General features: G+C 38.9%; 1 protein-coding gene and 1 pseudogene across 1 annotated transcript; both read right to left on the minus strand.

The window, feature by feature from the left end:
• Window positions 1-1,908: 1,908 nt before the first annotated feature.
• Window positions 1,909-7,805, minus strand: LOC149039794 (uncharacterized; annotated as a pseudogene).
• Window positions 7,806-10,083: 2,278 nt separating this feature from the next.
• LOC113664667 (uncharacterized) lies at window positions 10,084-19,608 on the minus strand. Its single transcript, XM_089183191.1, has 7 exons — window positions 19,569-19,608; window positions 18,949-19,014; window positions 17,144-17,305; window positions 16,880-16,957; window positions 16,079-16,146; window positions 11,300-15,603; window positions 10,084-11,004 (listed from the first exon to the last, which is right to left on the minus strand). The coding sequence occupies exons 1-7, from the start codon at window positions 19,606-19,608 to the stop codon at window positions 11,001-11,003; spliced, it is 4,722 nt and encodes a 1,573-aa protein (XP_089039317.1). The 3' UTR covers window positions 10,084-11,000.
• Window positions 19,609-24,785: the final 5,177 nt, after the last annotated feature.

The raw sequence follows: 24,785 nt of genomic DNA on the forward strand, positions 1-24,785 counted from the left end.
ACGTGACTTGGATTAACCAATCAGATTGTCGGATTTCCACATTCCATTCTATCCGCCATCTTTAAAACCGCGGAGGCGCCTGTGCACTAGTTTGAGTGAAAAAGTGTATAAAAAGGGGGTAATGGGAAAAATCCTTTTCACTGGATAATAAGAATGCCTGGTAGACGAAGAAGAAGACAAAGAAGAAAGCGAACACAAAAGGGCGGAGCTTCTTTGAGTACCGTTCGTAGAATAATGCATAAAGGACCATCTTTACGGGATAAAATAGCAGGGTGCAAGCATGTTTTTATCCGGACCTGAACCTTCTTTTGCTGCTTTGGGACGACTTTTAGGAGAAACAAGCATTTAAAGGTGTTTCGGATAATGTAAAAGGATACAATAGACGACGTTAATATAATAAAAATGAGTTTTTAATAATATTTTGTTTGCTTTCTGATAAAATCTTGCTGTTTTTACATGAAAAAAAATCTTGTTTCTTACGGGTAAATGACATTATTCCTTTACAAGTTTGTTACAGTTTAGTTACTCTTGCACTTGATTTGCTCTTTGTTGTAGGATGTTGGTGTAGTTTACCATCTTTTTGTTGAGTTTATTAAATGAGGTCGTCTATTTTGTAATGTTTTTCTTCATTTCATTTACAAGTTGTGCACTATTTTCCACGCGTTCAAAGAGAATCATGGTATCTTGTATGATTTGTCTTGTTTTTTCAACGAGAGAGTCGAGTTTCTGGAAGGTTGATTTTTTGTTCTGGTCCATTTTTGTAGAAAATGAATGGAAAAAATGTTGTGATCAGTGAATTTATAGGAAAAAATATATAAAAGATGTTGTCATCGTGTCATTTTTATTAGTTATAACAATGGCAAATCGCGTGTCGTTTTCACCTGTCAAGAAGGTATCGACATATTCACCGATGGATAGAGTGGCTGATTGGGTAAAACCAATACTGATATTCTTCCATTTGAAGGGGGTGCTTCAGAAGGTTCTTAAGCATTTACGAAGAAGGTGAAAGAATTGAAGAACCGATTAAAAAAAAGGCTCGAAAAGCATCTCGAAAGAAGAGAGTGATAAAAACGGAAGGTAAAAATCCCAAGAAGAAGTCGATCAAAATGAAGAAGGGACCAAAACAGCGCAATACAAAAGCCAAAGAAGGACTTTTTTTGAGTAAAAAGACGACTTTGAATAGTTTGACTTCTAAAATGAATTTTGCTAAAGTACCACTAACACAGTTGTCATCTCAATAAAAAAGTTTATTCAATGATAATTACGTGTTTTGGTTGTTTTTTACAAGTTACAAAAGGCCATATGCCCTATAATATTCTTCAGCAGAGTCGTAGAACATGAAACCTTCCGCTTCAACTTTTACAACATGAAAAATAGGTGTAAAAAATGGATTAAAGCGAGGTTCATTATAGTAAAGTTGAATTTTGATTTGTCGGAACAAATCGTAAAATCCTGTAGGTAATAAAAACTCTGCAACCTTTTGATAATTATCTCTAATGGAAGCCATCTTTTGCCATGAAATATGAGGACCTTGCTCGTATATAAGTAATCTTACAGAGTTGCATAATTGAGTACCACATATGTTATCTTCATAATCTGGTAACTGAAGGTAAATCTGGATTGTTACGAGAAAGTCACGTATTTCTTCCAAATTGGTTCTAAAATCGAACTGAAAAAACAAAAAACTAGATAACTACGTGTACTCAGTGATTTCAACTCTTTTTTAGATGATATGGATTACATGCATTAAAATGAACTTAAATGGAAAAAATTGAAATAAATTATACAAAGGGATTGGAAGAAAATGATATAAAAGTCTTTTAATGTTTCTTTCTACGGTACCTAAATCTAATTGAAGATCATATGGAGGTCTATTCAAATACAAATGAATTGTAAGCGATGTTCGCATATCGAGATGATCAAGAATTTGTTGTAAAATAGTACGTAAATCTCTTGCTTCAAGTCTGAAATTGAGATAAAAAAATCAAAGAAAAGAATTTAGTTGATCAAAGTCAATTTGTAAGACTGTACCGAGAGAAAGAGGACTTGTTGTATTGTAGCAAATAAAGTAACTAGGTGATTGAGATTCATACAACGAAAACCATGTATTTTGATCAAAGAAATAGATAAAATGTTCAGCAATGTCTAAAAAATTTTTATTACCGATAATTATAATTAAAAAATGACTCATATTAGTAAGTGAGACCACGGTTATAAAATGATAACAAACTTCTGTGATCTCTCTCATCACACTAAAAATAAAAAACATTAGTTTCAAAAATTTCAAAAAAATAAAAATCATGCGTGATAGTTTCAACATTACTGTTAACATCGGGTTTCCAAGGTGTGTAATAAGCATGAATATGAGGATGATAAGTTCAAAACAAGTTGTCATCATAACTCCACCGCGAAAAGAAAGTGCACCACGGTCTACTTTCAAACGTTATGTTTTCACGTGAAATTAACTTACCACAGATTTTTTTATACACTTCTCTTCCTGTCACAGCACATTTCACAAGAATCATATGAGGATAACGATTTTAATTCGAAGTACTTTCTCTGAAAAAGATAGAGAAAAAAATTATGGATATCTCATCATTCTTTGAAGAAAAATATTGCCAGTAATTACACGTACTTCTTCATCATACGGTGTCACCCATCTTATTAAAAAAGTGTTTATCATGGAACTCGGCGTTTCCTTGTAACAAATATTGTAATCGACGTAATCTGATTTCCTAGGGTAAATGTACAACATGATATGTACGGGGGATATATCTATGATTGAAATCTCCCACAACTTCGCATGAACTTAAATAAACTAATGGAAACCTAGCCATACAATAGTCCGTTAAATGACAAATCACATCTTTAAAAAACATACTCGAATATAACGTTTTAGTTTGCATCTGAAAAAAATAGAAAAAAAGGCTGCTTTAAACCAATATAGCATAAAGATAAAAAAAGAACCATGGACTTGTTTCAATAGTTATATCGAGCTGAAAATAAAAAAGAGTTATATTAATGAATTTCGTATTATTCTATCCAAAAGTCTTCAGTGCCACTCTCGCTAAGAGCGGTCCTTTCGACTTCCCGTCTAAAAAAAAAGTTTTCCTTTATTTTTTGCCCATGAAAAGGGTTTAGGACACATATTTCAAAAATAGTTTGGTTGTTCTCTAATTCTCTTTTTTTGCGTCGCCACAAGCCAAAAGTGATTTTTGGCTAGACCCCCTGTGTAGACAACGATCAAAAGTGTAATTTTCACAACTTTTGTCGAGGGTGCTGCGACTGCAATAATGTAGCTCATGGAATTCTCTCTTGCTAAAAGTTTCAAGATATATTCAGTCAGTTCACAGACAAAATATGAAAACTTCACTTGAAATCCTATTCATACCAGCGTGATCAGAAGAGAACCTTCCCTTCGACCTTAATTTGCATATGAAAAATTCATCAATTTATAGGAAATAATTCTCGAAATGCAGGTGCAAATCAGGCTCAGAAAGCATATCAGTGGATAGTTTATACACCAATGAGGTCACGGCTTGCCTCAAACCCGCGGGTGTCTCTCTAGTTTTCATCCACCAACAGCTCGAAGACAACGCAAATCAATGTGTTTACTCAATTACGCAAATGTCAAAGCTTATTTGCATAATTATGAAAATTGACCAATATATCTCTTTGACCGTTCAAACTTCGTTTGTTTATCTTCTACGTAAATTATTTTAGGTTTTTATAACTGCTAGATGGAAAATAAATCCCAAGTTGTCTTAAAACGTTGCATAAACGAGATCAGTCGTAACGCTATCAGGACCAACAATGTATACAAAAGCGATCGAAAGACGTTTTCCTTGAATCAGGTCGGGATAGGCTTTTCTGCCTGTTCTTTCACTGGTTTGAAACCTGCTTGAAAGATACTCTTTCACTTTCTCCGTGAACCTTGTTCCACTGCCTCGCGTTTTCTGAAGAGCCCAGCCCATCTTGCACACTTCACTTTTAACTTTGCCCGTTACTTCGAGTGTTGCTATCTTTAATTCAAGAGTTAAGGAGGAAAATTTCATGGCCCAGTCATGTCTGAGGCTGTCGTAAAGGCTCTCTGAAACCTCTCTCTTGCTGTGCTCCCCGAGGTGCACATAATCTTGGAGTTCTTCTGAAGAAGTGAACTCAGAGCAGCATCCTTGTTCTGGGCAGTGAAACGGCATGTCCCTATTATCGCTAGAAATTTGGCTGTGATTGTGATTCTATTTTATGGCTCGTGGTGCTATGGCAAAGAAATCATAATTCCCAACTTCCCCTAACACAACAGGGCCATGCTTCTCAAGGATGAGCTCTGACCATGGTATTAATTTGCCCTTGTCGACCCCATAGGCTTTTGAGAGACGAAGACCATCCTTTTCATAGGCAAAATTGTGAAAAAAGCTGAAATTATTGATGCGCTTAATTTTTACTTCTTTTCTGTCGCTATCAATCTCGCCAACAGCAGCTGATGATCCCTTCACTTAACTCACTTTCAATGCCTCATGCATGTCAGCTGCTGTCAAAATGTTATGGCCTTCATTGTAGTATCTACAAATTGCCCCTTTCATTGGACTGATGATGCGATAGCAAACATCCTTGCCAAATTGAGGTTCAGAAAAATCATACCTTCAGAATAAGAAAAGGAAGCGTCTCAATTAGAATAACTGATCTATCAATACCTGTCATACTAATATAGATGTTGCTATGTGTAACTGCCACTGACGACTAATTCTAGCGCAATTTTTAACGCGGAACGAAAGGACACGGTACGGTTAAAACTGCAAATAAAACAGCGAACGAAAACTACTACAATATAAACTAGACTAAATACACAAGGAAAGCCACAACGAAAACAACGAAGAAAACTACATGATACAAAACTTACATTTGTTGCGATGTTATAGATCCTGCCTTGTGGCGAACAAACTGCACGAAGCGAAAAGAACAAATATACGAAACTACGCTCGACAAAACTACACTGCAAAACTGCACCAAATTACGATGAACAATACGGTTAAATACATGCTACGTTACGCAATGTTACGCAATGACACAAAGAAAGCGCACACAAAATTTTACTACAATTAGCACCCTTGCACAAGAAAAATAAACAAACGAAAAAGAATGTAAGGCGTTGCGATCTACACTAGGTAAGCTCAGTGTATGTTCCTGCCTCTACCAGCACATTCTGCTCATCATGAACAAATTATACTTATAACAATTCTAAAGACGGAAGAGGCAAAAAAAGGGAAACACGGTAAATGGACAAACCTACTTAAATTCTCCCAGGATGTCCTTTGAGAAAGGTAAGTATTCATTCGCTACTTGTACTTTGCATAGAGCAATTATATGTAAACTACTGCGGTTGAACAAAAATGCGTTTTAATTTGCTTTTAGGCCGGAGTTCGACGGTATGCGATGTTTCAAGGGTCCAGAGGATAATTCCATTCCTGCAGTATATTATCAAAAGATTTTGATCTATTTTTTTTGTGTCGGCTCTGAAATACCACTTATTATAATGAACAGAAACAGCATGAAAGTTTAGTTCTGAAGTCGATCAAGCCAAGAGTTCGCATGCTTTTGGAAGGCTCATGCAACTTTGAAGAATGTGTTCGTGTTGTAATCTGAAAAGCGTTTTCAGCTTCCCTTATCACCTTGATTCCAACGCTTGTACCAACGTTAGAGGCAGCTGCAATTAGATTATTGTTGTGGTAACATCCCGCGCCATCTGATCGCAAAAGTACCTCGTTTACGGTAGGCTTGATCTGTCTGATGTTGCCGAGAAGGTTTTCCAGAATTGCGCAAACCGTATACCAGTCTTGGGCAGAGCTTTAGAATAGATGAACATATGACATAATCTCAAGGCCGTTGTCCTCTGCATTCCTGGTAATAACTGAACTAACATGCCAATTCATTCCTCTCTTTCCGAACCACTCAGACTGCTTTTCTCTGTATTTCAGTTGGATGAACTTCATGGCCCAGTCCGTGACAATAAGGGAGGCATTCTTTTGGAGGGACGTGAGTAGATTCTGTTTTGCTCTCGCCTGGTTCTTAGTCCTGATGATATGCGCCTTCCACTGAGAAATCGTCTCTCTGACTTCATCATGGTCGTGTTTCAGGTCCTCTTTCTTCTCTATGTTGTCAAAAGTTATCGAAGGAGATTCAATTTCTTTTCCAATTGCCTGAATCACGGATTTCAAACTTTCGCAACTATCACAGCTAGCGTGATGTTCATGGGAACAACTTCCTTGAAACTCGGGGTTTTGAGTATCACTTAAAGAAAAACACATACAATGGTCAGGGCAAAGGACTACCATCTTCCTGACAGTGCATCCCATACTCTGTCTTCAGGTATCGCTTGGCATCCTTCAGTGCTCTTCGAACTTCTTCACACCACTTTTCAGTTGCCCCTCCCTCTTCCATTTCCTCTACTATCTTGTGCATTGCTTCGAACCCTTCCGTTCCACTTACAGCAGTGTTGTCTAGCCCTAGAAGGGACCGCCTTTGAGAGGCCTCTCTTACTTGTAAAATTCTGTAAAGCGTTGGTTTTCCAAGGGGGTCGAAATCTTCCTCGCAACAGTGTTCACGATACTGTTCAATCATCGTTGATCGTCCGACAATTCTGATGACATTTGGCATGACGAGATGATCCCCAGAGTCAAGTCCTTGTTCCATAGCCCACATCTTGATAAAAATATGGTTGGTCTACAAAAGACAGAAAATTATCAATTTCACCAAGTCTATTCGGACTCTGCGGTGTGGCATTTTGTTGAGGTTAAAGCCAGCTCCGACATTTTTGGCATGAGCCCTTGCCTTCTTAATTTGTAGATCGCTCAGTTTTTCAAAGGGCTCGTGAACTTTTTTTGAGAATCTCGCTGAATAGCGCGGTGCATATATGCTCAAGATCTGGGTTTTCAGGTTCTTCGAAGATGCCTGTTTGTATGCGGTTATCAGCGTGGTCAAGTCATCCGAGCAAACTTCATTTACTGCCGGGGTCTTAAAGGCTTGCAATAACTCTTCGCTGCCTCGTGGAGCGATTACATTGCAAACAGCGCAAAATTTCAACCCAAAATTTAACCATTGAAATTTGTAGGGCCTATCCGGATCCACACCAGCAAAAAAATTGTTTATCTCGAAACATTTTCTGTCTTCAAAAACACCTTTTAAAAATGTGGATGGTTTGACGCGACTTGACAAATATTGGCTGAAGCAGGAAAATCTCCAAGTACACCGCCGACAAAATTTCCCGCGGGTGAAAACTAGACTAAAGTGACTAAATAAACAAAGCCGTGTTGAACTTGTCGATCATTTGTTACAAAAGGTGCCACCAGAGTAGACGGTAGTAGTCTTTTCTTGAGAAACTCGTGGATTTTTAAAACTTTGAAAAGACTTAAGATGAATCCTGGGAATTGAAGTTTGAATCCATTGGCAAACCATGCCGGCCAGTCATATAAGCAGATCAAGCGCTGACGAAATTTGACAGCTTTGAAATTTTTAAGCCGATGCAAAGACAGAGACATTTTTCATGGCAAAAAGTTGTCCTATGATTTTATGGAGACGATTCTAACTCAGTCAGCAAGGGCAGATAGGCCCTTGCGAATAAAGTATTAGAAAGATACTAGCCTTCTCACAATCGAAAAATTAAAAAATATTACTGACGTGATCCGACTGCAGTTGTAATTCCGTAAACTTCGAAAACATTTCTAGCCAGCCTGGCGTTGAACACTCGGTCTCCTTTCACTGCCTCACATTTTCCTTTGTGCTCTGGATGCTGACAAGTACTTTTGCCACATTTCCAATGTTTTCCCTAAGCGTTGCGTTGTTAAGAACAAAAAAACATCTGTTTTAATTTTCCCATTTCGAGGTCAAAATGACCGGAACGAAACAAAATCAACTCGTACTCTAAGATTTTGCTGGATAGGTGGTAATACTTTAAATAACTTGATACGCCGTCCTGACATTCCAGGAGAGATATCGGGGCTAAAACTCTGCTGAAATGCCCGCAGACACTACAATCTCGGCTTTTTAAGGAACATGTAGACATTTTTCTGGGATAAATTTCTCAAAACATATGAATGACTGAAGTAACTCTCCTCTCCGCCAAGCAAATACGTGGGGCACGACCTTAGCTTAAGCGAGGGGGCTGGATCGAGGTATGCTGGGACCTTAGCCCCCCTCCGTGAATATTGAAGTGGGGCAGGGAAGGGGGAGGGGGGGGGGTAGAACATTGCAAGCTCAAATACCATCCCCATTTCCTCTACTTCAGTCCATTCTAATTCGTTACATTACTTTTAGGTTCAATTTTCATACCCGCGAAACGAGTCACATATCACGTGAACTATTTAGCATAATCGCGTCACGCAATACACCAATCCGAGTTTGCCTAACTGGTTTGGATGGTCGCAGGAAAAGATAGTTTCATCCCTCAAGAACGTGTGGTCTGTAACAGCATAAAATATTTAATGATACCAGCAAATTTTCGGAATGGAACGCCCGATGATTGCATTCCGTGTGCTAAACCTCGGTCGAAACGGCAAGAATTCTTGCAGAGTGTACACGTATTGTTTTGTAAATAACACCAAAACGTAATTGTTTCCGTGTACCTTTAAGCTACGCAGTATATACGCAATGACCAGAGTGCCAAGTTGTGTTCTTTAATTTTGATCTTCTCCATTCTGTGCGTGGTTCATGACCTGATTCAAGGGAAAAGTCTTTCGATCGCTTTTGTTTACTTTGTTGGTCCTGCTAGCGTTACGACTGATCTCGTTTATGCAGCGTTTTAAGACAACTTGGGATTAATTTTCCATCTAGTTGTTATAAAAACCTAAAATAATTTACGTAGAAGATAAACAAACGAAGTTTGAACGATCAAAGAGATATTATGGTCAATTTTCATAATTATGCAAATGAGCTTACATTTGCGTGATTGAGTAAAGACATGGATTTGCGTTGTTTTCAAGATGTTGGTGGATGAAAACTGGAGAGACACCCGCGGGTTTGAGGCAAGCAGTGACCTCATTGGTGTATAAACTATCCACTGATATGCTTTTTGAGCCCGATTTACACCTGCATTCGAGAATTATTTCCTATAAATTGATGAATTTTTCATATGAAAATTAAGGTCGAAGGGAAGGTTCTCTTCTGATCACGCTGGTATGATTAGGATTTCAAGTGAAGTTTTCATATTTTGTCTGTGAACTGACTGAATGTATATCGATCGCGGTCTACACGGGGGGTCTAGCCAAAAATCACTTTTGGCTTGTGGCGACGCGAGAAAATAGAATTAGAGAACAACCAAACTATTTTTGAAATATGTGTCCTAAACCCTTTTCATGGGCAAAAAATAAAGGAAAACGTTTCTTGGACGGGAAGTCGAGAGGACCGCTCTTAGCGAGAGCGGCACTTAAGTTTGCAATCGTGGAAAAAAAAAGTCATCAATATTTTCTACACTCGTGGAACCGTACCGACCTACGGTATCTCCTATGATAAGGACGCTTTTGATAAACAGATTAAAGCACTATCTCCCAAAGTGATAGGCAATTTCTCTTTTCTTGCCTCCAACGATTTTTGACAAAACATCATATCTGTCTCATTACATGCAAAGAAGCGCGTTGCGTGACATCCTAAGGAACGGCTACCGATGAAACTTGCAGTTATAAGATCTAAAAATATCGAGGTTTATACCTCATTCAGTAACTCTATCCAAGGAAATGGGCAAAGTTGAACGAATGAGACATCGGTGAGCTCACTACTTCAAACGACAAGATGTGACAAAACACCACATCTGTCGCATAACGCGCTAAAGAAGTGCGTCGCGTGACATCCTCGGGAACGGCTGCCTATGATCGATACTAGCAGTAATAGAGTCAGAAAATATCGAAATTCATCTCTCATTCAATAAACCTAATCAAAGGGGTGGGCAAAAGTTATTAAGGGAATAAGACTTAGGCGCGCTCACTACTTCAACCGACAAGAAATGTCTTATGCAGGTTGATGCAGAAATTTTCTTCCCTTTGTTTCTGATTTCCTCTTCCATTCTAACAAAATGCCAAGCGACTTGTTTCATTGTTTGACATTCAAATGTTAGTTTATTGTACTTAGATAATAGGTAAACAATCTAATCGGAGAAACTAAAAGAAATCATTTGGCTCCAACTTTCTAGCTCGTTTGAGCTTCTTTTAAAGCTTTGTGCGCCAGTAACTAAAATTAATATAAAACTTCACGTTTTGCCTCTAGACGATTAGTTTAAACAAAATATTTAAAATTCATCGTTCTGCTTGTAAAAAATAACACAATTTATCGCCTTCAAAGTTAAAGGAAAAATCTCCGAAAAGTAACTAATACCAGGATTAAATTCTGGCCATTACAACCAAAATCTGTCATTTAAGTGCAGATAAACCAAATTCTGATCGGCAGAAACAAACTTTAGGTGCCAATGACTGGGTACAAATCCTCGAAAAGTTAATTACAATTTCCATCTGACATAAACTAAGATAATCGAGCAATCGAACAACTGATTATTCTCTAATTTCCATGGAAATTCTCCAAACATGCACATGGCTAGAGATAAAATCCGATTAAGAAAAATCTGTAAAAAAAACTGTGGAAAACGTTTTCAAGACGTTTCAACTTCGACGTAAACGCAAGCCTTAATCCTCTTAGTAGCTAATACTTAGATTTAAAAAAACCTTTTACATAGCTAGTCATGATAATTCTAAGACATTATATATATTTTTAAAAAAAAAGGTTTTTATGGCAGAATATCAAAGATGAAGCTTGTAAGAGCAGTTCAGACAAGCAAAAAGTTAACTTTTGAATCAATGGAAATCCGTTCTATTGTTAGACTTGATTTTGGCCGTCTTTTGGTTCTTCCTGCTTTGAAAAGAAGACTCTTGACAAATATTTCATCGGTAGCTTACTGGTTTCTGGTCCAAATATCAGCGTGTGCAGGTATCCTAAAACTCCCTGGGATTCCAATGCTCACTGACTTAACTGAAAAATAAAAGAATCTAAGTTTAGGGAGAATAGTTAAGTTGCCATGAAATATTTCTTAGCACATGAAACGACACATTGCACAACAGGATTGTTTTAAAAAAAATTCTTTTTTACTCCTATCAGGTTTCCTAAAACGAATGTTATCATCGTAAACGTGTCCTCTTGATTGTACTGCATCTCAATTTGCCGGAGCAAAACATAAATTCGTAACCCAACTGAAACATATAAGCCACAATTATGATTTTATGTAACTTTGTATTGAATAGAATGTGTAAACAGAATATTTACTTACTTCAGCTTCGAAATATCTGTGAAATCCAGCTGGACGTCGTCACCAATGAGTACAAATGGTGTCCAGTAAATCACCTCCTTGAACTTTTCAATTTTTCTCATACACTTCATGGCCTGATTGAGAGCTTCACTTGCCTTCCTGCCTTTGGCAAGTGCATCGTAGAAGAAACTCATGAACTCCAGGGTTCCCTCGTCGTCAATCGCCCACAAGGTTACCACAACAGATCTGGCACCGGCAGCCAAAAGTGCACGCGCCATGCCGACTACACCCTCGGCCATGACCTCCCCACGAGCAGTGTGACAGCAGCTAAGTACAACCAGACGTGCTCGCAACCCAGCTTCTATGACATCTTTCATCGTCAGTAGATAGTCTTTCTCTTGCGGCTGAGGATTTTCTCTTGTGGCGTTTGGTGCCAGGATAACTTCTCCAGTTTCCTTTTTACCGTGCGCTGCAATATGAACTAACGCCACTGATGATATTCTTTTTAACACTTCCTGTTTTGTTGCCATTTCTCCAGTGAGGGGGGAGACATTTAGGATACGTCCGATCATCTCCACTTCTTTCCTTGCTCCTGGGAGTTGCACCAAAAGTGTTCCCTCATAGATGATGTGTTTGAAACATGGGTCGCCGACAAGCAATGCACCAGTCTTCATGTGAAAGTCAGCTGGACAATCATGAATTAGTTGCAAGGTCGTCAGGGAGGGAAGCACACGAATTCTGAAAGAATCACTTAGATATGATGAGTTGGAGTCCTGCAACGCTGTATAAGGTACAAGGCAAAATGGCCCCTCTGGAACGAATGTGATCTCGTCGTTGCCTTCGATCAGGTCAGCAATAGGAGTAACGATGATGTCATGCAGCTTCTTTAAAGCACTTGATTGGGAGTGTCTCACATCAACTGGGATCACATCATTGGCCACTTCCTCTTCTGTCGGCGAGTCAAGCGGAGGATTCTCGATGGTTACAGTATCTCTTGCGCCGATCTCCTTAAGAGCAGTTTTGTTCAGTATCTGGATGAAAAATTCCAACTCATTCTCATACTTGTAATTGTTCACGTGAACTTTTCTCATCTGGATATTATTTTCACTGAGGCAAACCCAGAAGTAAATGCACGGTCCACTAATAGCTACGAAAATTGTGCTTAATGGAACCCACCTAAGAGAAATGCGGGATGCGCTGGGCGTTAAAGAATCTCCAGGCTGGTATTTTGTGACCATGAGATCTCTCAGAGCTTGAGCACGTCCTTTCTCTGCGGCAAGAAGAGCCTTCACAACTTGACCTCGATTGAGATTTATACGCCACAAACCTTTGTATGCTGCTTGGTGCTGATTACGATAACAAATCTTCCAGTGATCGTTGAGTTGAAGACTGGCCCTGATATCATCATATAATTCAACACTCGAGTAATAACAGTCAAAGGCCCTCGTAAGATTTCCTTGGCACTCAAAACTGATTCCAAGGGAACAGAGTGAGCACGCCTCTCCAGTCTTATCTCCCACTTCTTTGGATACTTCTAGGTGACGTTGAAAACACTCGATTGCCGTTTTCAACTCTCTTTGACGGAGATGAATAATGCCGAGACGGCAATAACTGGTTCCCTCACTGGCCTTGTTTCCCACTTCTTCAGCAATTTCTAGACCACGTTGATTGTATTGGATGGCTGTTTTGAACTGTCCTAGACTGCCATAGGCCTTGCCGAGATTGCCATAACTGATTCCCTCTCCGTCCTTGTCTCCCACTTCTTTAGCAAATTCTAGATCAAGTTGATGGTACTGGATGGCTGTTTTAAACTTTCCTAGACCTTGATATGAGTTGCCGAGACCACCATAACTTTTTCCCTCTCCGGCCTTGTCTCCGACTTCTTTAGCAATTTCTAGATGACGTTGATGGTACTGGATGGCTGTTTTGAACTCTCCTAGTCTGTCATAAGCGACGCCGAGATTGCAATAACTTCTTCCCTCTCCGGCCTTGTCTCCCACTTCTTTAGCAATTTCTAGATCACGTTGATGGTACTGGATGGCTGTTTTGAACTCTCCTAGACTGTCATAAGCGATGCCGAGATTGCCATAACTGTTTCCCTCTCCGGCCTTGTCTCCCACTTCTTTAGCAATTTTTAGATTATGTTGATGGTACTGCATGGCTGTTTTGAACTCTCCTAGACTGTGATATGCGGTGCCGAGACCACCATAACTTTTTCCCTCTCCGGCCTTGTCTCCCGCTTCTTTAGCAATTTCTAGATGACGTTGATGGTACTGGATGGCTGTTTTGAACTCTCCTAGTCTGTCATAAGCGACGCCGAGATTGCAATAACTTCTTCCCTCTCCGGCCTTGTCTCCCACTTCTTTAGCAATTTTTAGATCACGTTGATGGTACTGGATGGCTGTTTTGAACTCTCCTAGACGGTGATATGCGTTGCCGAGACCACCATAACTTTTTCCCTCTCCGGCCTTGTCTCCCACTTCTTTAGCAATTTCTAGATGACGTTGGTGGTACTGGATGGCTGTTTTGAACTCTCCTAGACTGCAATAAGCGACGCCGAGATTGCAATAACTTCTTCCCTCTCCGGCCTTGTCTCCCACTTCTTTAGCAATTTCTAGATCACGTTGATGGTACTGGATGGCTGTTTCGAACTCTCCTAGACTGTGATAAGCGACGCCGAGATTGCAATAACTTGTTCCCTCTCCGGCCTTGTCTCTCACTTCTTTAGCAATTTTTAGATTATGTTGATGGTACTGGATGGCTGTTTTGAACTCTCCTAGACTGTGATATGCGTTGCCGAGACCACCATAACTTTTTCCCTCTCCGGCCTTGTCTCCCGCTCCTTTAGAAATTTCTAGACAACGTTGAAAGTACTGGATGGCTGTTTTGAACTCTCCTAGACTGTGATATGCGTTGCCGAGACCACCATAACTTTTTCCCTCTCCGGCCTTGTCTCCCGCTTCTTTAGCAATTTCTAGATGACGTTGATGGTACTGGATGGCTGTTTCGAACTCTCCTAGACTGCAATAAGCGACGCCGAGATTGCAATAACTTCTTCCCTCTCCGGCCTTGTCTCCCACTTCTTTAGCAATTTCTAGATCACGTTGATGGTACTGGATGGCTGTTTCGAACTCTCCTAGACTGTGATAAGCGACGCCGAGATTGCAATATATTTTTCCCTCTCCGGCCTTGTCTCCCACTTCTTTAGCAATTTGTAGATAACGTTGAAAGTACTGGATGGCTGTTTTGAACTCTCCTAGACAGTGATATGCGTTGCCGAGACCACCATAACTTTTTCCCTCTCCGGCCTTGTCTCCCACTTCTTTAGCAATTTCTAGATGACGTTGGTGGTACTGGATGGCTGTTTTGAACTCTCCTAGACTGCAATAAGCGACGCCGAGATTGCAATAACTTCTTCCCTCTCCGGCCTTGTCTCCCACTTCTTTAGCAATTTCTAGATCACGTTGATGGTACTGGATGGCTGTTTCGAACTCTACTAGACTGTCATAAGCGACGCCGAGATTGCAATAACTTTTTCCCTCTCCGGCCTTGTCTCCCACTTCTTTAGCAATTTCTAGATCACGTTGATGGTACTGGATGGCTGTTTCGAACTCTCCTAGACTGTCATAAGCGACGCCGAGATTGCAATAACTTTTTCCCTCTCCGGCCTTGTCTCCCGCTTCTTTAGCAATTTCTAGATGACGTTGATGGTACTGGATGGCTGTTTTGAACTCTCCTAGACTGTCATAAGCGACGCCGAGATTGCAATAACTTCTTCCCTCTCCGGCCTTGTCTCCCACTTCTTTAGCAATTTTTAGATCATGTTGATGGTACTGGATGGCTGTTTTGAACTCTCCTAGACTGTGATATGCGTTGCCGAGACCACTATAACTTTTTCCCTCTTCGGCCTTGTCTCCCGCTTCTTTAGCAATTTCTAGATGACGTTGATGGTACTGGATGGCTGTTTTGAACTCTCCTAGACTGTGATAAGCGACGCCGAGATTGCAATATATTTTTCCCTCTCCGGCCTTGTCTCCCACTTCTTTAGCAATTTCTAGACAACGTTGAAAGTACTGGATGGCTGTTTTGAACTCTCCTAGACTGTGATAAGCGACGCCGAGATTGCAATAACTTGTTCCCTCTCCGGCCTTGTCTCCCACTTCTTTAGCAATTTTTAGATCACGTTGATAGTACTGGATGGCTGTTTTGAACTCTCCTAGACCTTGATAAGCGTTGCCGAGACTGCAAGAACTGTTTGCTTTGACTATTAGTTCAGCATTAGTTTTCCTTAGTAATTGAAGCAGACGTTTGTTGTTATTTTCAATCTTGAAACGTGTTAAGGGTCGATAAATCATGAGCAGATTTGCGAAAATGCAGTGGAAATGTGTATTTACAAAAAACAGTGAGAGTATAAGATAGAACCTTAAAACTGGAATGATAATTCGAACATGGGTTTTTTTTTTGAGATTTCAAGTCATTGGAGAGTTTAATTTTCTCTGAAGCGCATTTATTGGTTTAGGCTCGCTCGTCATGGTGATGCTTGTCTGAAGACAAAAATGAGGGGTATTCAGCTCAAACTCTGGGAATCAATTAGTATGGCCTCCTCTTTGAGTAAAGTTTTGTGGAATAATCGAAAGAACTCTTTGATAACATTTTAGCTTCTTTAAACTGCTCAGTGCAGTGTAAGAGAACATCGCTTGCATTATGTGCAGAAAAATCTTCCTGGAACTTATTGATTTTTCTTGCAATATTATTCGCATTGCATCTCGTATCACGTTTCAAACATTCTTTAAAGGATACAGCCAATCCCATATACAACCAGCTCCTTGCTTCTTTATACCAGCAAAGTTCGACACAAGCTCTGGCTCCTGAAAAGGAGAGAATAATTGGTGGTGTAAGGTAATTTATCACTGTTAAGGTATAAACGTATCGATAAAATGGACCGTAATTTGTCATTTAGCTGGGAACAAAAATTGTAATAATGAAGGAAATTTGAACTTGTGGAAGAACTGAAAATGAAGAATAAGGAGATAATACAAAGTGGCTACCAATTAAGCTTTAATTGATGATGATAACGATGAATTTATCTGGCGTATTCTTCACTTTATTGTGCTGTTACGCGCTTTTCAGCACTTTTCGGGGAAGTTTTCGGGCAGACTGCGTTGAACAGTTTACAACTTTTGTAAGAGAATTTTTCAGGTGCCTCCTGGCCGGGTTTTTTTAATGTCCCCTACTAAGAGTTACAGAGAAGATGCAGGACTCGACGGGGGTAACGGTTTTCCGTCCATATCCGACACAAGAATATCAAACCATTTGCAGATGTCATAGCTTAGGTGGCAGCACATTCTCCTCAGATATTTTACGACTCTGAGTGTTGTTCTGGTCTACCGCTTGAGCCCTCGACCTCCGGCGCTCTGCAACGTGAACTAAGCAGGCAGCGGTATTTGAGAGCTTATTGAGATTTTTTTATGCTTTTTACCCACATAACAGACATTGACACACCATATACAGTTGACACTTGGGGTGCAGTCACCTGCCACAAACCACGAAATCCTCTTTGACGAAATCAGGGAATAGAATGTTGATGTCTGAAAAACCCACCTTTCTTAATAGCTTTGATTAAAGTGGGTTCCAATTGAACTGCAACTGTTGCATCATCCAGACATTCCACGTAGTTTGCTGTGAGATTCAGGAAATGAGGTTTAAAAATGTGGTCATCCAAAGAAATTAGAGCAAAGAAGCCTGAAAAATTACAATTTCTTAAATTGCAGTCTAATAACGATAATTTTCTTGATGCAGATTGTGTATTCCTATATCTTGTAACGCTGCATGAGAGATTTATATATTTAGAAATGAAATTGTTACCCAAACGGAAATTAGCTGTTGCCCTGTTGCTGTAAAGCTTGGCGTTCAGTCGTTTATCTTTGCAGTTGACTTGGAGTCCTTCCGTGTAGGAGTTTATCGCGTTATTAGCTTCTCCTCGTGTGTATTCTTTGTTACCTTCCTCGAGACATACTTTCGCAATTCCTGAAAACACACCATGTTAGTGTTAATGATTTAGTAATGAGTTACACGACCCTTGGCTAATGATGCCAACTTTTTACTTCCAAACGAACTGTTAGGTTGAAGGAGCTTAGAGCTTTGAAAAAAAAAAAATCAGAAAAGTTTAGTATTTGTACATTTTGTTTAAGTAAAATGTTTAAGGTGTTGGGAGTCTGGGCTGTGCATTGACTATTACCAGTTCAAGTTTCTCGGTTTATATCTGGATCAAGAAACTCTCCAAAAACCCTTTTACACCTGGTTTACGTTTCCCAAAGTATCCCAAATTTCACCGGGAGATCCTATTTCAACTCAACTTCGTTTACAATCGCACTTCAGGAGACTTTATCTGTGTATTTCGTTTGATTTAAAATATGCAAGCTATCAAGATTTTTAGCTGTAGCTTGGCTATAACCAGATCAAGTTTATTTGGTTTACATTGAGGTCGAAAGACTTTCCAAAATTCCTTTTACACCTGGGTTACGTTTTCCAAAATGTCAAATTGGAATATAAAACCCCATGAGTTATTGAGAAAAAAAATGTATAAAGCAAAGCAGAGCCAGGACTGAAAAAGGTTAAAACTTGTGAATGTTCGGATAACTACAGAAACATCTTGCTAAGAGTGACAAGGGTTCGTCGTTTGCCCATCCTTCAGACAAGTGCGTCGGAAAGACATGCTTTTTTCTTTTTTTCTTTTTGGTTTATTACATACATGTAATTGTCTATTGCAATTGAGAATATGCTCGTAGGGGCTCATTGGAAAAAATATTATTGGGAAAGTACTAGCTACTTTCCCGCGAATTTCTATTTTGCCTGTTGTGAAAGTCAGTGGTTCTGGTTCTGTTGGCTGGTGGTTTACAGCGTGAGCCTGGTGTTGACACAACTGTCCGAAAAGGTGTAAAATATTTAGAATACCAAAACAGGCGATAAGGCCGAGACAAAATGCCTCCTCTTTTCTGTAGAATTCTCAAATTGCGTGAAAGTTCCTCCGAACAAGTATTAAACAATAAGGGACAAAAAGGTGTACGCGTAAATACTTTCCTTTTGGCGGCCTAAAAGAAGTTACTCGTTTGCAAATGTTTCAATACTGGACTTTGACAGGTCTACGGGTACCAACAGCTCTCTCCCACCGAAAATGACTTTCATACTATAAATGACCAAATTTACAATATTTTTGAGTGCAAAAGGAAAATACTTTTTACTGCACAAATATCGTTCATTTTAGGTGCAAATTGTAGATACATCTTCAATCTCCAAAACAATGTGCGTTGATTTACAAATAAGCACTTCTAAAAACTCAGAAATCTGAGTTTTACAAAGCTTTCTAAGCCAATTTTGGCCAATTCTTCTTTAATTTAGGGCTCTTCGAAGCGTAGTCGCGTTCAAATTTGCTGCTTTTTTGCTAATGGAAAAATTAATGATGTCTATGCATTCTGCTCGATTGGATCGAGCAATAAATTGTTTTTCCCTTTGCTTTTTAAATTTTTCTGGCGATAAAGTTTAAAATTAAAAAAAATATATTTTGCTGTTTCAAAAACTTATCCACAGAACATACGCAAATTTTGATGTAAATGTGACAAAAACTTCACCGGGGCGTCTTTCAAAAATCTTGTTTCACCCAGTGTTCTTACCTCTTAAAAGGTCATTGTCTACATCCAGTTCAGCGTCACTTGACGTAACTTGACTTTTCTCTGTCGCTGAAATTACCGAGAAGATATTTCAACTTTGTTAGTGATCACAACCGTGTGCAATTACAACTAGCGTTCTAATACTGGCGTATTTAGTGATTCCTCAAAACATTCAAGTCGAAGTGGTCCAAAAAATTGAGCACCAGAATTAAAGTATACTTAATTACCAAACAGCACAAAATCACCATGACCAAGTCCCTCCCTGTTGCTTTTTCTCACCTGTAGCTGAAAACTCTTTTTTCACCTCCAGTTCTTCTCCCGTCGTTGGGAGGTTGCTTTCTGCCATAGCTAGAAATAAAATTGAATCTATTGTACTGCGCTACATTGTTAAAAATCAAAAAGAGGAGACTCAGGTGAAAGTAATCTAAAGAAAACGTTGTATACTTAATCATAGAGAAAGAACGAGAATCTCAAAGCTTCCTCCGTCACGCTATTGTGGTTGCGTGACAGCCCAAGTCAAGTTCCGCGGGTTGTGTCATATTTGTTTTTTCAATTGTTTGTTTGTTTGTTTTCGTAGTCTCATCTGTTGAAACGTCGTTCAAGGCTGTTCCTTAACAAAATACGTGAGTTGCAATAAACAACCCAGTTGTACCTGGTAGGCATGGATAAGTATCGATCAAAAATAATGCAATAAAAGACTCTTTCTCTCATTCCTTCATTTTATCGCGTGTGGGGCTGGGAGAATTCGCGAGACCTATTCGAAACCGAAACACCTACGAGGGTTTGCGTTACAGTCACGAATTCTACCGACACCCCGCGAGCCTATTGCGTAAAGAAACTCGTTTATCGACCCTGTTCCTCTACAAAGTGCATGTTTAAATTTAAATTCGACTGAAATTAAACTTAACTGTTGTCAGCTGCACGAAAATTAAGATTACGACCTTTATTTATCGATAAAATGAGCTCTAAACAGCTCTAATCAGTTGCAGAATGAAGATTGATTTGTACCTGTTAAACTGTCATCCTCTGAATCCCTCTATTCTCCAAATGAATATCATTTGTCAATTCTACATGCCTGAAAATATCAAAAGAAATATTTTGCTTTACAACAATTTCGATGAAAAAATGAAGGTAACATATTCACGAGTTTGAAAGATTTAACCTCCTCCAATGCCCAGTTTCGTGATCAAAATTGCTGTTGTTCTTTAAGAAAATTATTGTGCTCGTTTTTTTGGTTGTTTGTTTTTTCAATTCTTTTTATGATTATTACTTGTTATAATCCAGCAAAATCATTAGGGGTAGATTCAAAGCTAAAGAAATCATAGCAATAAGATGTATTCTTTATGTATACTTTTTTTTCCCAATTTTCTCGTCTTTCGATTATAATATGCTACGTATTTCTTCATTAGCTTTCCTCACCTCAAGAATACTTGCAATAAATTTAACTCCAATCAAGTTCTTTTCCAAGAAAAATACTTGACTTCTCGTTGTATCTAGAGAAAAGCATATTTAAATCGTTTCACGTCTTGGAAAGAATTAAAGCGGTACCGTGGGTACTGTTCTTAAAGAAATAACCGAGAAAGATATTCAAAATTTGTTAAATCTATGTACTCCATGCATCTTTGTGTACAGAAACCCTCAGTGTATCTCACAGGAATTTTATGAATAAACTGTTACTTAACCAGTTGTCTTTAAGTTGGAAGAGAAGTGTAAGGCCCTAGCTCTCTGTCTCTTTGAGCTCTGTCTGCTGAGTTTGGATGCAGTAAGCGAGACCATAAATAAATGTATAATAGTTCATACAGACAAGTGACGCACTTGATACTGGAATCAGAAATGCCGCAGCTTCGTAAATCCCTCATGGGAAGATAAATAAGCTACCTCAAGGTCTGGTATGTTTATCTACATGTCAGCATTGATATTTATTCTGTCGTTTAACCTGATCTGGCGGATAGGGTTTTACAGCGGTTATAGCTAGAAGGCGAGGAGACCCAAGAAGCCACCGGGCTTATGGGAGAGCCACCTCACTTACATTAATAAATAGAGTAAAGGAAAAGTGCTGCGAATGTGTGGCTAGGCCAATTCAGTGATTATTTAGGTAAAAACTCTCTCATTTTCGTCTTAAAACTAAGAAGGTTTGACGAACGAGTGACTGAAACAGGAAGAAAGTTCCAAATTTTAGGACCTTGGTAGAGAATAATAAATTGCTTGAGATTTGTACGGCACAAATGCGTTCGATAATTACTGGCTGTTCTGGTACCATAGTAATACAAAAAGATTGAGAAGCAATGGAGGCACTATTATTTCTATAATAAAACATGACTTTGGCGATTTCAAGCGTATTGACTTTGAAAATATCTAAAATTACTAGTTTGGAGAATAAAGGAGCGGAATGGGCTCGATAGTCTGAGTTGGTGATAGCCCGCACAGCTCGCTTTTGCAAGTAATAAATACTATTTAAGTTAGATACGTATGTGGACGACCAGGCGCAGTTACAATAGACGATATAAGGATAAATTAAGGTGTAGTACAAGGTGAGTTTGGTCGTAGAGGATAGGAAAAAGCGAGACCTGAATATAATACCCATTGAATTAGCGATTTGTTTACATACATAGATGATATGGTGTTTCCAGGTGAGGTGATCATCCATATAGACCCCAAGGAATTTAGTTATGTTAGATTGTTGAAGGGGTTTACCTCCAAAGGAGAGAGAAATACTGGAGTTAAATTTCTTCTGTCTGGGTTTAAAAATTACGTAATTAGTTTTCTTTATATTAACTGAGAGCTTATTGCGTTTTTGCCAAACATCAATATTTTGGAGTTCATCATTAACTACGGATTCTAAGCAATTTGGGTTTGGGTGAGAATAAAAGATACTGGTGTCATCAGCGAAAAGCAGAGGGTCTGTTAATTCAGAGGCATTAGGGAGGTCATTTATTTACAAGATGAACAATAGAGGGCCTAAAATCGAGCCTTGAGGGACACCACACTTGATGGTTTGCATTGGAGAGCAAGCTTGATTGAGTTGGACAAATTGCTGGCGGCAAGAAAAGTAGCTTTTAAACCACTGCAGAGCCAAGTCACGGATACCATAGTCCTCCAATTTGGCAAACAAGATTTGATGGTCGAGGGTGTCAAATTATGTAATTTAAGACAGAAATGCCGCAGCTTCGTAAATCCCTCATGGGAAGATAAATAAGCTACCTCAAGGTCTGGTATGTTTATCTAAATGTCAGCATTGTTATTTAACCTGTCGTTTAACCTGATCTGACGGATAGGGATTTTTATTTCGGTCGTCGGTTAAAAATGATTATTTTCCTTGTCACGAAAGAGCTTGAAATTTTCTTTCTATCATTATGTATTCTAAGAGATGAAACTTTCGACATTGGTGATCTAAGCATTATGCAGGATGATCCTTTATGTATCCACTGTATGTCATGGCTCGTTAACGAGAAATCTATAGCTTTACGTGAGAACTTCAGATGGTAAAATCCGATGGTCAAAAATTCGATCCTGCGTTCGTGACGAGTAAATAAGATCGATATTTCTTTCATTCTTTTGTCTCATGTCTCCAATTTTTTTCTATTTGTATCTTTAGTCAATACTCGTTTATCTCATTCACTGCATTAGGTCGCTATTAACTAATTCTGTCCTCATCTTAACTCCTATGAAAATGTGACTTGCCCCACAAGTGTGTAATAAAACGGTGCACTTGGTAACAACAGCAGTATTGAAGAAGCTGAATATGACCTCATCGAACTCGAAACAGGAAATGGTGTATCATTGTTTATTTCGTGATCCATGATTCTATTTTGGAGCTATGCTCTTTCACTATTTATACGCCAAGTCGAGACTGGGCCTCATATAACATCTTTTAGGTTTTCATTTTCACTAATCCGGAGTATAGCACAATGACATAAACATCCTACTTTTAAAATTTTTTTTGCTGATGTGATAGTCGTTAAACCATTACCGCTGGACTACCGTGCAGGAGGTTGAGGGTTCAAGCTCTACAGAACAGAATTCTACTCCAATATCAGTATTTACTGAGCCCGCATTTTTATCTTCCAGCGCACGCTGTAAACACTCAAACATTTTCTTCATGTTTTCTGTCATCGCGCGAAAAAATATATCTACTAAAATTGAACTCTGATGGATAACCAGATAGAAATGATATTATTAACCACTTTGTAGATACGTAGTTCGAACATTTGAAGGCTAAAATTCATTCACCGTCGACGATTACCGTGTCAAGTTGCGCAAGGAGGTGGACTGATGTCCCAAAGCGTTTTAAAAAACCAGAATAATTAATCGCGTCGTGTCAAGAAATCGTAGTGATCGTGATTCTGGTGTTGAATTTTTCACTTTTGTTGACAGGTTTTCCCAATTTCTCTGCTATTTAGACGTTGTGGTAGTACCCGCAAGCGAGCAAGAAAACCTGTGCTTTGATCGGCTACCGAAGAGTGCAAAATGTGTTTTCTTTTGATTCCCTCGTTGATCCCCAAAAAAGAAAAAGAAATGCTTCGTAGCCTGTTGAATACCTCGTATAATGTCATAACTAAACAGTTTATTTTTGTCATATGAATAAAAACTTTTCCGGTATTTTTGGTTGAAAGACGAAGTCACAGACTCGTCGCAAATGAAAACAAAGCAAAACAAAAATCGCAACGAGACTAGCAGATTTACTTGGTAACTCCATGGTGCATGAATATATTTTGATATCATGTAATATATTCTTTGATCCGTTGCTGACGAAGCCTTCGTCTCGTTCCCGGCTTAAAGTTTAATGAGGGAAATTGGCCGATGTACAGCCTTCTTAGGCTCACGCTCATTCAGGAATGCAAACGCATATAGGAGGTATTAGATAATCGCGCGTGGATACGAATTTTACCAACAAGTGTTCATAACATGAATATTTTAGATATATGAAGATTCACATATTTGCAATGCGGTGGAAAGATGAAATTAAGAGATCCTCGCAGCTAAGAACACTACTGAAACTAGTAGTTGTAAATAGGACCTGAAAAAATTCAGGCCCGTACGGGATTTGAACCCATGACCTCTGCGATACCGGTGCAGCGCTCTACCAATTGAGCTAACAAGCCAACTGGGAGCTGGTCAATGAATTGGGTCCAAATAAACATCCAAGTGAATGAATATTTTAGATATATGAAGATTCACATATTTGCACTGCGGTGGAAAGATGAAATTAAGAGATCCTCGCAGCCAAGAACACTACTGAAACTAGTAGTTGTAAATAGGACCTGAAAAAATTCAGGCCCGTACGGGATTTGAACCCATGACCTCTGCGATACCGGTGCAGCGCTCTACCAATTGAGCTAACAAGCCAACTGGGAGCTGGTCAATGAATTGGGTCCAAATAAACATCCAAGTGAATGAATATTTTAGATATATGAAGATTCACATATTTGCACTGCGGTGGAAAGATGAAATTAAGAGATCCTCGCAGCTAAGAACACTACTGAAACTAGTAGAAACTGAGGATCTCTTAATTTCATGTTCATAACATGTTATACACCTTCCAAGAGATAATTCAATTGAAGCAGATATATTCGTATCCAAAAGTGGACATGTATCATCCTTTTTATTGAAAAGATATTGGTTGAAAATTTGCATCAAATACAATTTTTTAAATAGCAGCATCGAGAATAGAGATCCGCTGCACTGACGCTCAGCTCCTCGGAAAACCAAATCAATTTCGGACATTGTAATACAAATATTTCTTATTACAAGAAGTATTTCCTTAAAAAAGAATTTAATTCAGCCTCATAAAAAAAAACATACAAAATAAAAGTCTACATGGAAAGTAAAACTGTCATGTT

The sequence above is a fragment of the Pocillopora damicornis genome, chromosome 9 (assembly GCF_964200805.1).
Source record: "Pocillopora damicornis chromosome 9, jaPocDami1.2, whole genome shotgun sequence".
NCBI lineage: Eukaryota > Metazoa > Cnidaria > Anthozoa > Scleractinia > Pocilloporidae > Pocillopora > Pocillopora damicornis.

Excerpts from the sequence above, each read along its gene's own strand:
- LOC113664667 (XM_089183191.1), bottom strand. The coding sequence starts at position 19,608 with ATGCCTACCAGGTACAACTGGGTTGTTTATTGCAACTCAC. Across the intron at positions 17,306-18,948 it reads AGACAATGACCTTTTAAGAG|GAATTGCGAAAGTATGTCTC; the intron begins GTAAGAACACTG and ends GTGTGTTTTCAG. Across the intron at positions 15,604-16,078 it reads GGTTGTATATGGGATTGGCT|ATTGAAAATAACAACAAACG; the intron begins GTATCCTTTAAA and ends ACACGTTTCAAG.